Source organism: Euprymna scolopes, chromosome 17 (genome assembly GCF_053919585.1).
Source record: "Euprymna scolopes isolate OS-2025 chromosome 17, ASM5391958v1, whole genome shotgun sequence".
In the NCBI taxonomy this organism is placed as follows: domain Eukaryota; kingdom Metazoa; phylum Mollusca; class Cephalopoda; order Sepiida; family Sepiolidae; genus Euprymna; species Euprymna scolopes.
The window spans coordinates 115,069,721-115,084,501 of NC_136498.1; the positions used below are offsets into that span (position 1 = coordinate 115,069,721).

The 14,781-nt window shown below is 35.7% G+C and overlaps 1 protein-coding gene across 1 annotated transcript in view; it reads left to right on the top strand.

The window, feature by feature from the left end:
* Window positions 1-14,781, top strand: part of LOC145296905 (uncharacterized) — a 111,396-nt gene that overhangs the window by 56,558 nt on the left and 40,057 nt on the right. The window contains exon 2 of the mRNA XM_080143067.1: window positions 13,518-13,793. Coding sequence (XP_079999193.1) covers window positions 13,518-13,793 — 276 coding nt within the window. The remainder of the gene's footprint in view (window positions 1-13,517; window positions 13,794-14,781) is intronic.

A 14,781-nucleotide genomic window follows, 5' to 3' on the forward strand; every position in this document is an offset into this window, starting at 1 on the left:
ATATGACGACAGTACAATCTAAAAATAAGCTTAAACCAGGATTAGGGACAAACAAATTCAACTTGCCTCCTCCCTTGAGGCTCTCATTCACAAATATCCGTGGGCTTAGAACTAACTTAGCTGATGTTGAAGCATTTCTCTTAACAAATACCCCGGATATCTTAGCACTAAGTGAGACTAACCTACACTCCTCCATTCCCTCTAACCACTTTAACATGCCTGGATATCTCCCACTCTGCCGTAAGGACTCTGACAGACATATGCACGGACTTGGAGTTTACATTCGTAATACCCTTCCCTTGACTAGAGAAACAAACCTAGAAACAGATGATGAAGCCTTTATGTTCTTTAAACTAAACATGCAACACAATATTAGCTACTTTTACTTTCTCTACCGCTCTCCCTCGACTCAGGACTGCTCCATAATAAACAAAGTATCTGACAGCATAGACACGGCACTGACCCTCGACACTAGCGCACAAATACATGTGTTTGGTGACTTTAATGTCCACCACAAAAACTGGCTTGGATTCTCTACTCACACAGATGCAGCGGGCAGCACAACCCATAGCTTCGCTATATCTCACTCCCTATCACAAATTGTTACGTTTCCAACCCGTTTCCCTGACCAGGAAGAACAACACGCATCACTTCTAGATCTGTTTTTGACCACAGTTTCCGATGACTGCATAACGAAGGCCCACAGCCCACTCGGGAACGCTGATCATGCAGTGATAATGGTTGAAATCGTCCTAAACTCTAGACCCAAAACTGAAGAGCCAGTGCTCAAAACAACGAGATATTATAATAAGGCTGACTGGGAAGCCATCAGGGAACTAATTAGAGATGCTCCATGGAAAAATATTTTCTCTCTCCCTGCTGAACAATGTGCAAACGAGACCACTGACTGGTTCAAAACTGCAATCGAAGCGCATGTTCCCATGCGGAAATTTTATAGTAAGCCCCACTCTCCCCAATGGTTTACGTCAACTTGTGCAACTGCCATTGCTCAAAAGCAGCATGCATACAGTAGGTTTAACCGACATAAGTCCAGTTCAAACAGACTGAAGTATATAGAAGCTAGAAATAACGTTAAGAAAGAAATAGCGACAGCTAAGAGAGAATTTACGGAAACCACTAAAAAGCGCATCGAAGCACAAAAACTAGGAACTCGAGACTTCTGGAAAATCTACAACAGTGTAGTAAATAATGGGCAATCAACAATTCCCCCACTAACCAACAATCATGAGGTTGTCTCCTCAGCAACCGACAAGGCTAACATGCTTGCCAGTCGGTTTGCCTCAAACTCCACACTGGACCCTTCCAACCACCCCCTACCTGACTTTCCTATGCGGACAGACGCCACACTAGACGATCTGAAAACCACCCCTGCTCAGGTGCATGCTATCATAAAAAACCTTGATACCTCAAAAGCATGTGGACCCGATCTTATCCCAGCTGTGCTATTAAAAAAGTGCTCAGCCGAAGTAGCTTCAGTTCTCTCCAAACTCTACAACAAATGCCTTAATGAAGCTTGCTTTCCGGTCTGTTGGAAAACTGCTTCTGTTGTACCAGTATTCAAGAATTCTGGCGAAAGGACAGACCCATCAAACTATCGCCCCATTAGCCTCCTCCCACTTTTTGCCAAAATATTTGAGACCATAATTAACCATGCTCTAGTCCATCATCTTACAGATGCTAAACTACTGACTGACAAACAATATGGATTTAGACAAGCCCGTTCCACAGCAGACATCCTAACTGTGATCTCTGAACGTATATACCATTCACTGGACAACGCGGGGGAGGGCAGAGCGGTAGCTCTAGATATATCTAAGGCTTTTGACAGGGTATGGCATGAGGGTCTCCTCAGTAAAATCAGATCATACGGTATCACTGGTAGAATACTTAACATAATTAAATCCTTCTTAGATAAGAGAAAAATCCAGGTTGTCTTCGACGGTCGTACATCTAAACAATATGATATAAATGCGGGGGTGCCCCAGGGTTCTATCCTTGGACCTCTATTGTTCCTGATATTCATAAATGACCTCCCCGACAACATTGCCTCTGAGATGGGTATATATGCTGATGACACTACACTCTATGGCAGGCACGACAGGAAGACGAATGAACACATTTCTAAAGAAATGGCAGAAACACTAGAGGAAGACCTCCAATCTGTAGTGGAATGGGGACAAAAGTGGTTGGTCGCGTTCAATCCTGCGAAGACTAAACTAGTTTCATTCAATAATTACAAGAAACCCTCTCTACCACCCATAGCAATGGCCAACGACTCTTTATCTGAGAGTCCATCTTTCAAACTCCTTGGCCTAACGTTCACAGGAAACATGAGTTGGAACAATTACATTGAAGGCATTGCCAGGGCCGCTGCAAGAAAGGTAGGCTCTCTCTACCGTGCTAGAAAACTACTAACACCCGAAAGTATCCTGTACCTCTATAAGGCCACCATTCGCCCATGTATGGAGTATTGCTGCCACATCTGGGCTGGTGCATCTGCTACTAGTCTCTCGCTCCTTGACAAGGTTCAAAAGAGAGTCGCAAACCTGATAGGCCTTGAACTGGCATCTAATCTTCAGCCTCTATCCCATCGACGAAATGTTGCATCCCTCTGCCTTTTCTACAAGTATTTTAGTGGTGAATGCTCTGACGAACTGCAATCACTTGTGCCCCCACGACGTGTGCACCCTCGACAAACCCGACAGGCAGCTAAATCCCACCCCCACACTGTAGAGATCCCTAGATGTAAAAGATCTTTTTACTCCAATAGTTTCTTCCCCAGAACCGCTAGACTCTGGAATTCCATTCCAGGTCCCTGCTTCCCCAACAGTACTGATGTGCAGAAGTTCAAGTGTAACGTGAACCGACACCTTGCTGCCCAAATCCCTACATAGTACCCCAGTAGTTGTTGCCCCTGATAGTAGCCCCCTACACCAAAGTGGCAATTTTCCTTGTTTGGGGTGAAAATGTAATAAAAAAAAAAAAAAAAAAAAAAAACGTTCGTTTTGTTACTTACTTAAAAAAAAAAACTGTTTTGTAAATATTTTTTTTTTTCTTTTAAATCTTCAAAAGTTTTGTAAATATATTAAAAAAAAATTTGTTGGCGAATATTCGAGCATGTTTGCTATTTGACGTGTTTACAAACACCCGACGCCATGTGCTTGTGCCAATGTCAAGGTCGAATCACCGGTGTTAGTTGAATTGTGCGCTTGTCACCGCCAGGCGGCGTCGTCTGCTACAGGGTATTTATTCTTTACTTGATCCAAGATTTTTATGGGTTCATGATTTTATTAAACATTTGAATAATACTAGGCGCAGTGCAATTATTATTAATTGATTAGGTATTTTTTTTATATAGTTTCAACATATATTAAAGAAGAAAAGTGTGATAATGAACGAAAACTAAAATGCACTTTAAAATGTTTTTCTCTTCTTTACTCTAATTTAATGTTTAAAAAAGAGGGGGGGGGGGCAATTAAGGGATGGAGTAGGGAAATAATAATAAAACATATACATATATATATATATATATATATATATATATATATAATTTTTTATTTTATTTTTTTTTTTTTCTTCTCGTATTTCCTCTAAAATCGTTCTTCCAAATAATAATAGCCATTTCTGTAAGGTCTGACGAGGCTGCTGGATCGTATATATGGTCCGGCAACCGAAATATGTGTAAGTAAACAGATAAAACAGTAATTAAAAAAATAATATATATATATATATATATATATATATATATATATATATATATATATATATATATATATATATATATATATATATATATATATATATAAAAGACTAAAAGCAATCCATTTTTGTTGAACACTTCCTGCGGTGGCCGTTGTTTCTTCCTCCTCATGCTATTTATTAACTCAATTCAAATGGATAAACGAGTTGTTAATAACTTCGTTTCTATGGAAACGATAAGCTTGGCACTGGGTTGACTGACTTTTGAGTGTGAAGGGTGGAGGGGTGGTATATCATGAAACTCTAATCAGAGATTGGCGTCCTCCATTTTGGTTCAAGAACGATGTGAATTGGTGAAAACCAAATTAGTAATTGTAGCCGTTACTAGTCGCGCCTACCCGGCGTTTCTTGGGGTCCGCTGAATTCATTTTTATGAGTCATTCCAAAAGTAAAGGCTTCTTCTTTTTTTTTTTTTTTTTTTTTTTACTCAAAAAGTTAAAGACCTACGAAAATAGAAGTGGTACCATTAGAACGAGTAACTTTTTCTGCTTTAGAATTTATTTTTTTCTGCATAGTCACCACTAATCTCAATGCACCTTTGCCAAGAATTCAATGACACATCTCTGCTTCTGACGCACGTCCATGACAGGAGTTGTTTTCTTAGAGCCGCACACCATCAATATCTGCAACAGAGATGAAAGTTTCAGGTCATGAATGGGCAATGGTGCATAAAAGGAGACATTAACTTTCAAACACACCGGAAGTTGGCACACACGTCTCTCAATTTAGGTATGGAAGCACAAAATCGATACGATTTTCGATCATATTTTATGTTTATTTTTTTAAAACTTAATTAAACATAATTATTAAAAAAAAAAATCTATGCGATTAAAAATTTAAAAAAAAAACAATTGATAAAAAACTTTATGTATTTTTATATATTTTTATAAATTTTATAATATTTTTGTTAATATATTTTTTCAAACATATTTAGGTTTTGTTTTGTTTTTCTTTCAAATATAGTTAGTTATTATTATTATTATTATTTAAACCTGCGTGATCTATTACGATCGTATTTTATCAATTATTATTTTTATTTTTTTTTAATCGCATATCTTTTTAAATAACTATGCTTAATTCAGTTAATATGTTATATATTTTGTCAAACTATTTAAATATTTTAAAAATATATTTATTTACAGAAACATGAAAAAACTATGAACGTGTCACATTTTTTAGTTTTAGCAGTTTAAAAAAAGGTGGATGTGCAGCAGAAAATAGTTTGACAGTTTAAAAATGTGAATATTTCACATGTTAAAAACACTAAATTCAAGCAACATAAATATGATAGATTACGCAGGTTTAAATAATAAAAAAAATATATTAAAAAAAACTAAATATGTTTGAAAAAACATATTAACAAAAAATTTATAAAATTTATAGAAATACATAAACTTTGTATTATTTTTCTTTTTAATAATTTTAATCGCATATCTTTTTCATCCGATTAAAGAATAAAAAAAATAATTGATAAAAAAGTTCACGTATTTTTATATATTTTTATTATAAGGGTGTGAATATATATATATATATATATATATATATATATATATATATATATATATATATATATATATATGTAACTGAAAATTGTATCGATTCTGTGCTTCCATAGCTAAATTGAGAGATGCGTGTGCCAACTTCCGGTAAATGAAGTTATCATAACAATGCAATTTGCAATCTCCTCTGATTCATTTGTGCGGAATTAAAAAAGAAGAGGCACTACTTTTGGAACACAACTCATAGTTTTAAACGTTGATGTGTTTGCATTTTTTTTTCAACTTATACTGAAAGAAAGAAATTTTTCGTTGTAAGAGAGACAACGCTGAATTTACTTTTCAATTTAACATATATTAGACCACTTGCTGAGTTTTTATTTTTAGATGGTTATTTTAGAATGCCTAATATTACTAGATATTTGGCCCGACTAAGTAATCTAATATATAAACTGCTATATGTCTGTCTGTATGTCCGTCTATCTCCATATTTTCAAACTCTATCTCTTCCCAAACTAAAAGTCACCGAGCAGCGCTAGAGGCCTCAAATGATTGGATTTTTTACAGGCTGTTCTTTTATGGGTCTTTAGCCTTTAGTCAAAATTGGGTCAAAATTGAAAAAATCGTTATACATTTTGTACATTCATCTTAGTTTATTTTTAATTTTTAATCGGTTCATATGCGTATCACGTTAGTACAGTCAGTGATAACGTCACCAGCTTTGAATGCTACAGTTTCGGTTTCGATTCTAGCTGATGGCACCTAAATACTTTTTTTTTTTTACATTTGAAATCACGACTATAATAATATATACGAAATTTGGACAAGTTAAAATATCATACTTAAGCCTTTTTTACGACTGGACAAAGCCCCTCCCCCTTGCTAGTTTTTAAATACTTTTTGCAAAGTATGTTATATTGTCAATAACATGATACAATAATAACAAATTTAAATTGAATTTGAAAATTCGACAAGCAAACTTTATTAAAAACAAAAAATATATCCAGTTTGGTAGAAAAGTAACTTATCTTGGCTTTGATAACATTTATTTGTTATATATTTGTTTTTTGACAACGTTTTCGAATCTATGTGTACAGTAATACAAACCCGATAATTCTTCTTTCCTCCGAGCAAACTCCCCAGATATCTTAGCACTAAATGAAACTAACTTGCATTCCTCCATCCCATCTAACCACTTTAACATGTCTGGTTATCTTCCACTTCGTCGTAAAGACTCTGACAGACACATGCACGAACTTGGAGCCTATATTCGTAACACCCTCCCCCATGACTAAGAAATCTAAACTAGAATCAGATGACCAGGCCTTCATGTGCTTTAAACTAGTTTTACAACATAGCGTTAACTACTTATACTTCCCTTATCACTCTCCCTTAATCCAAGACTGTACTCAAATCAATCACGTCTCTGACAGTATAGATGTTGCATTGTTGCACTCTCCCTAGACACTTGCGCCCAAATACATGTATTTGGTGACTTTAATGTCCACCACAGTAGTTGGCTTGGCTTCTCTAACTACATGTCTAGTTTTTTTTTTTTATAATATCATGTACTTGAGAAGGAGTGATTGTCAGTACAACTAGATAAAAGTATATAGAAGCTAGAAGTAATTGTAAGAAGGAAATAGCCACAGCCAAGAGAGAATATGCCAAAACCAGCAGAAGACACATTAAAGCGCAGAAATATAACTTTGCAAAAAGTATTTAAAAACTAGCAAGGGGGAGGGGCTTTGTCCAGTCGTAAAAAAGTTTTTTTTTTTATAATATCATGTACTTGAGAAGGAGTGATTGTCAGATCATCTAGTGTGGTTTCTGTCCGTCTGGGAGGGAGTGGTTTGCTTGGTCCAAAATAGAGCTGCAGGCAAACCAACAGGCAAGCAGACTAGCCTTCTCGGTTGCTGTGCAAACAACCTCATGATTGTTTGATAGTGCGGGAATTGTTGATTGTCCATTATTTACTACACTATTGTAGATTTTCCAGAAATCACATGTTCCTAATTTCTGCGCTTTAATGTGTCTTCTGCTGGTTTTGGCATATTCTCTCTTGGCTGTGGCTATTTCCTTCTTACAATTACTTCTAGCTTCTATATACTTTTATCTAGTTGTACTGGATTTATGTCGAATAAATCTGCGGTATGCAAGCTGTCTTTGAGCAATGGCAGCTGCACAATTAGAAGTAAACCATTGGAGAGAGTGGAGTTTGCTATAGAACTTACGTGTGGGAACATGTGATTCAGTTGCTGCTTTGAACCATTCAGTGGTCTCATTTGCGCACTGTTCAGCAGGAAGAGAAAAGATATTTCCCTATGAAGCATCTCTGATGAGATCCCCGACGGCCTCCCGTTCAGCCTTATTGTAGTATTTTGTCATTTTGAGCAGTGACTCTTCAACTTGAGATCGAGAGTTTAGAGTTATCTCTCTCATTATCACAGCATGATCAGTATTAAATGTAATGTGAACAAACATCTTGGTACTTAACTTCCTTCATAGTCCCTCGTAGACATACTCCGAAATAATAGCCTGTACATCCAATGGCATTATTCTTTGGTTGGGTGAAAAAGGGTTTTAAAAAAAAATCCCAAATTCTAATAGATGGTTTCAGTGGCATTTTTGATAGATAATTTATTGCCCCAAATCTCTGTCCAGCGTGTATGAGAGAGAGAGAGAGAGAGAGAGAGAGAGAGAGAGAGAGAGAGAGAGAGAGTTGTTGTGCTCGGGAGAGCATGCGTTTTATCACCAAACCTTGACCCAGAAAGCAAGACATATTGTGGCGCGACGTCGGCTGTGTCACATGTCATAGTTAGCGATTTAAAAAAAAAAACAACAAAACAATATTTCCTTTTTTTTTTTTTATTATTATTCTTGAAACAAATAATGAGTTTTTCAATATTTATCAAATAATGACCGCGGAAAATAATGAACTAATTATTTTTATTTAAATCTTAGTGGAAATGTATTGTTTTGTTTAAACAAAAAATACCTTTACTAAAGTTATAATTTTCAGACGCAAGAATTTATTTTTCCTTTTTTTATATAAATAAAGCATCGTAATTTGTAACAATAAAAAACAAAAAAAAAAAATTTTTTTTAGAGGAACATTACAAAAGCCCCTAAAATCCGTATTAATGAATTCGATATAACTCGAAGAAAAATGAATTTCTCGAACAACCGATATTACCATTGAATTAAGCATTGTTTATTTAATATTTTCACACACAAAAAAATTATAATAGCAAAAATATTTCTACTTTTTTTTTTAATTACAGATTTCGCATAATTTTTAGATGCAAGATTTTAATAATTTCCTTGCTCGCAAGAATGTGAAACTTTCGACGTAACAGAATTTTTATATAATCTCGAACAATAATTAAAAAAAAATAATTTAAAAACAGGAACATAAAAAATAATTAAATTAAAAAATGATAAAAATTGATACAAACGTTCAGATTAGGAATGTATGGATGCACGTCTGGGGGGGGGATCTGACACCCCTTCCTCATTTTATATCATGACTTCATTTTAAAACAGCGTTTCGATTGGCTGAAATTTTGGGCCTCCTTATAATCGTGTTTACATTTTTTTTTAATTTGTTGCGTTTTTGGCGAACGGTAAATTACTTGCTTTTTCAGGGCTAATTAAGTTTGTTTTGCACAAACAAGGTGTCTTTTTGTTTCTTTTTCTTTTCTTTTTTAATTTAATATCTTAGGACTTTACTAATTATTTTTGAAATAGACCCAGAAAACCAATATTTATCTTTTAAAGGATTTTTACAATTAATTTATTTAACTTCAAAATTTAGTTGAATTGGTTAGCTCGCCGTGAAAACATTTTTCATAACATTTTTTTTCACGTGTACAAATATTTTTTCCTTTAGGAAATTAACTTTAGTCTCTAATCTTTCAAATACAATCCAAAAGTAGTTGGAAACCTACAAAAAAATTATGATAAATCGATTTTCAAAACTAGGTCCCCCTATTTTTACCAACAACAACAACAACAACAACAATAATAATAATAATAATAATAATAATAATAATAATAATAATAATAATAATAGCAGCAGCAGCAGCAGCAATAGCAATAGAAGTCACCTGGTAAATCCAAATTGCGAAACATGAAACGTCGGGTATATGAAACGAAACACGCGTTTTGGCTATTGAAAGAGAATCGTTCATTTAACTGGAATTTGAATAAAAATAAATAAATAAAATGGATTGTTTTTTTTTTTTTGTTTGTTTTGTTTTGTTTTGTTTTTTTTTGGCGTTGAGAAGGATTTATTGCGTAAATCTTTTTTTTCTTCTCTTTTCCGACTATTCATTACGTACGAAGAAGTGATAAAAAAAATTGGAACATGTACAGTTTAATCAAGACATTAAAAAATGAAAATATTAAAAAAAATGTTACATTGTACATACTCGTTATGGAAAAAACTGACATATACCTGCCTCGTTCTATATCTATAAAAGTGAAATTGTCTGTGTCTGTCCATTTCCCTACCAAATTACTCTGTCAGTTTTCAATCTACAGACCCGAGATTTGACATCGGGGTATTAAGATTTAAGAAAATCGTTTTCATCGGTTTTCAGCTAGAAATTTGGCTGTCAAGGGGTCAAAGTTCAATGATTTGACCTTTGAAAACTCTACCAAACTCCTCCGCCTTTTGGGGGTCTAAACACTTGAAATTTTAGATATAGATTCCTTGGACACGGATCAAATTTTTTAACTTGATTTGAGCCCAAAATAATAAATGTTAAGGGGTCAAAATTGGGATCACAGTTAAAAAAATTTGACCTCTCAGCCAATTTTGGGTCTAAACATTTGAAATTTTACATAAAGTATTCAGACATAAGGCAAGCTTTTTAATCAGTTTTGGGCCGAAAATTTGATTGCCAAGGGGTCAAAGATCAAAGGATTTGACCTTTGCGCTCTCTAACAAACTATTCAGCAAATTTTGTGTCTAAGCATTTGAAATTTTACATAAAGGGTATTGCAGACATGCAGCAAGCTTTTGGGTGAAAATTTGGCTGCTAAGAGGTCAATGTTGAAAGAGTTGACTTTTTTCTTTTTTTTTCTTTTTTTTTAAACATTTTTTTATTACATTTTCACCCCAAACAAGGCACATTGCCACTTTGATGTAGGGGGCTACTATCAGGGACATAAGCTACAGGAGTACTCTGTGGAGAGTTGGGCAGCAAGATGTCGGTTCACGTTACACTTGAACTTCTGCATGTCAGTACAGTTGGTGAAACAGGAATCCAGAAGGGAATTCCAAAGTCTAGCGGTTCTGGTGAAAGTCTCTTACATCTAGGGAGTAGAACGCTCGCTTACATCTAGGGATCTCAACTGTGAAGGGGTTGGATTTTGCTGCTTGTCGGGTTTGTCGGGGATATTTACATCGAGGAGGTACAAGTACTTGCAGTTCGTCAGAGCATTCACCATTAAAGTACTTGTAGAACAGGATGAAGGATGCTACATTTCGTCGATGGGACAGGGGTTGAAGCTTATGACAGTTCAGGACCTATTAGGTTGGCATCTCTCTTTTGAACCTTGTCTAGGAACGAGAGACTCGTAGCAGATGCACCAGCCTAAATATGACAACAATACTCCATACATGGGCGAATGATGGCCTTATAGAGGTACAGGATACTTTTAGGCGTTAGTAGCTTTCTAGCACGGAAGAGAGAACCTACCTTTTTTGCAGCGGTCCTGGCAATGCTCTCAATGTAATTTTTCCAACTCCTGTTTCCTGTGAAGGTTAGGCCGAGGAGTTTAAAAGATGTACTTTCAGATAAAGAGTCTTTGGCCATTACTATTGGTGGTAGAGAAGGTTTCTTGTAGTGATTGAAGGAAACCAGTTTAGTCTTGGCAGCATTGAATGTGACCATCCATTTTTGTCCCCATTCCACTACAGATTGGAGGTCATCCTCTAGTGTTTTTGCCATTTCTTTAGATATGTGTTCATTTGTTTTCCTGTCGTGTCTGTTATAGAGCGTGGTGTCATCAGCATATATACCCATTTCACAGACAATTTTGTCAGGGAGGTCATTTATGAATATTAGGAATAATAGAGGTCCAAGGATAGACCCCTGAGGTACTCCCGCATTTATATCATATTGTTTAGATGTACAACCATCGAGGACAACCTGGATTTTTCTCTTATCTAAGAAGGATTTAATTATGTTAAATATTCTACCAGCGATACTGTATGATTTAATTTTCCTGAGGAGACCCTTGTGCCATACCCTCTAAAAACCTTAGATATATCTAGAGTTACCGCTCTACCCTCCTATGCTTTGTCAAGTGAATGGTATATGCGCTGTGAGAATACAGTTAGGATGTCTGCTGTGGAACGGGCTTGCCTAAATGCATATTGTTGGTCAGTCAGAAGTTTAGCATCTTTAAGATGATGGACTAGAGCTGAGTTAATTTGGTGAAAAATGGGAGGAGGCTAATGGGGCGGTAATTTACTGGGTCAGTTCTTTTGCCAGAATTCTTGAAAACTGGTACCACAGAAGCAGTTTTCCAGCAGGCAGGAAAGCAAGATTCATTAAGGCATTTGTTGTAAAGTTTGGAGAGAACTGGAGCTACTTCGGCTGAGCACTTTTTTAATATCACAGCTGCGATGAGATCAAATCCACATGCTTTTGAAGTGTTAAGATTTTTTATGATAGCATGCACCTGAGAAGGGGTGATTTTCAGATTGTCTAGTGTGGTGTCTGTCTGCAAAGGAAAGTCAGGAAGGGGGTGGTTAGCAGGGTCCAGTGTGGAGTTGGAGGAAAACCGACTGGCAATCATGTTGGTCTTCTCGGTTGCTGAGCAAACAACCTCGTGATTGTTGGATCGTCGGGGAATTATTGATTGCCCATTATTTACTACACTGTTGTAGATTTTCCAGAAGTTACGGGTTCTTAATTTCTGTTCTTCGATGTATTTTTTTGTGGTCTCAGTAAATTCTCTCTTAGCTGTCGCTATTTCTTTCTTACAGTTATTTCTGGCTTCTAATATACTTCTGTCTGTTTGAACTGGACTTAAGTCGGTTAAATCTGCGGTACACATGCTGCCTTTGCGCGATGACAGCTGCACAAGTAGAAGTAAACCATTGGAGAGAGTGGGGCTTGCTATAAAATTTCCACATGGGAACATGTGCTTCAATTGCCATTTTGAACCATTCAGTGGTCTCAATTGCGCACTGTCCAGCAGAAAGTGAAAAGATATTTCGCCATGAGGCGTCTCTGATGAGATCCCTGATGGCTTCACAGTCAGCCTTTATATAATATCTCATTGCTTTGAGCAATGCCTCTTCCGTTTTGGCTCTAGAGTTTAGAGCGATTTCAACTATTATCATTACATGATCAGCATTCCCAAGTAGGCTGTGGGCATTTGTAACACAATCATCGGGAACTGTGGTCAGAAACAGATCATATTTATTTATTATTTATTGCAACGCAGAAATAGAACAAAACATTGACATTATTGAATATAGGTGATTCTGTTCTCTCTACCTGCCCCCTCCTAAAAATATATATGAAATAAAGTGATTTTTAGATTGTGAAATGCTTCAGCTATTTTCGGGACGGACTCCATACACCCCCTCGTAAAAATATATATAAAAATAAAGTGATTTTTAGATCGTGAACTGCTTCAGCCATGTCCAAGACTGACTCCATATACCTGCCCTCTCCTAAAAATATATATGAAATAAAGTGATTTTTAGATTGTAAACTGCTTCAGTCATTTCCAGGACTGACTCCATATACCTGTCCTCTCCTAAAAATATATATGAAATAAAGTGATTTTTAGATCGTAAACTGCTTCAGCCATTTCCAGGACTGACTCCATATAGCTGTTCTCTCCTAAAAATATATATGAAATAAAGTGATTTTTAGATCGTAAACTGCTTCAGCCATTTCCAGGACTGACTTCATATACCCGCCCCCTCCTAAAAATATATATGAAATAAAGTGATTTTTAGATCGTAAACTGCTTCAGCCATTTCCAGGACTGACTCCATATAGCTGTTCTCTCCTAAAAATATATATGAAATAAAGTGATTTTTAGATCGTAAACTGCTTCAGCCATTTCCAGGACTGACTCCATATAGCTGTTCTCTCCTAAAAATATATATGAAATAAAGTGATTTTTAGATCGTAAACTGCTTCAGCCATTTCCAGGACTCCATATAGCCACCTACTAATTTTAGTGCTGATTTTTTTTTTCTTTCAGATGGATGAAGAAGAAGTAAATCCCTATATTGATGATTATCAGTTCATCGGACGGACGGAATATCTCGAAAGATGGGAACAGAATTGGTCAAGTCACAAAATATTTGGAATCTTTGGAATGCAGTGTGTTGGAAAGTCACGAACAGTATGGGAATTCCTGCACCAGAAACAGAAGCAATCTAAGGATAAATCGGCTGTGAAATTGATTCACGTTGATCTTCGGAAAGTTGAAAATTTGGATATCATACGGATTCGACTTCTGGCTGAAATTGTAGAGGTAAGCATTCTTTTGACAATCAAACTATTATATACATAGATCTCTAGAAGTGTGTGTGTGTGTGTGTGTGTGTGTGTGTGGACACTTTCTAATCTATATACTCAATGAATTTTTAATCTACAGACTTCAAGTTTGTTATATAGGGTATTCAGACATGTGGGAAACCTTGTAATTGGTTTTCATCCTGAATAAGGGCTGCTAAGGAGTCAAAATTGGTATTTGGGAGTCATTGGAGTTTATCTATTTGTCAACAGTTTCACGGGGTTTGGAAACACTTTCTAAAGATCGTGTCAAGTTGGTCCAATGGTTATCATACTTTACTGTCTTTAGGTTTGGGTTTCGATCTCAGCTTGAGTATGTTTTTTTTTTTTTTTTTTTTACTTCATCTTCGTTAAAAAAATTTAACGTTATGTTTAATACCAGGCAACGCAGATATATCTAGTATATCTATAAAAATGAGAATGTCCATGTGTAATGGGACACTTCTCAACCTATGTACTCAACTATTCTGGATCTACAGACTTGTAATTTGGTATATAGGGTAATCAGACATGTAGAAAACTTAAGCAGTTTTCATCTGAAAAAAAAAAGGGCTGCTAAGGGGTAAAAATTTAAAAATTGCTACTTGAGGTCATCGGATTTTTATTTGTTTATCAACTGTTTCACAAAGGCACATACGCAGCTGTGAAACATGATAGCTCTTTTATGTCAAGAATAAGTAGCTTTGAAAACACTTTTTAAAGATCGAGTCAAGCTGGTCTAGTGGTTATTGTACTGTTGTTAGGTTTTGGTTTTGATCTTAGCTCGAGTATTTTTTTTTTACTCATAAGAAGTGAACTGTTTAGAAAAAAACAATCCTTGCATACACATGCCTCAGTTTCTGTATGAATTAAAATATAATATTTATACGTATTTTACAACCGGTCAATGCTGGGTGGCCTGCTAATAATTGATAATTTATAATAATAATATCATGATTTACAATATG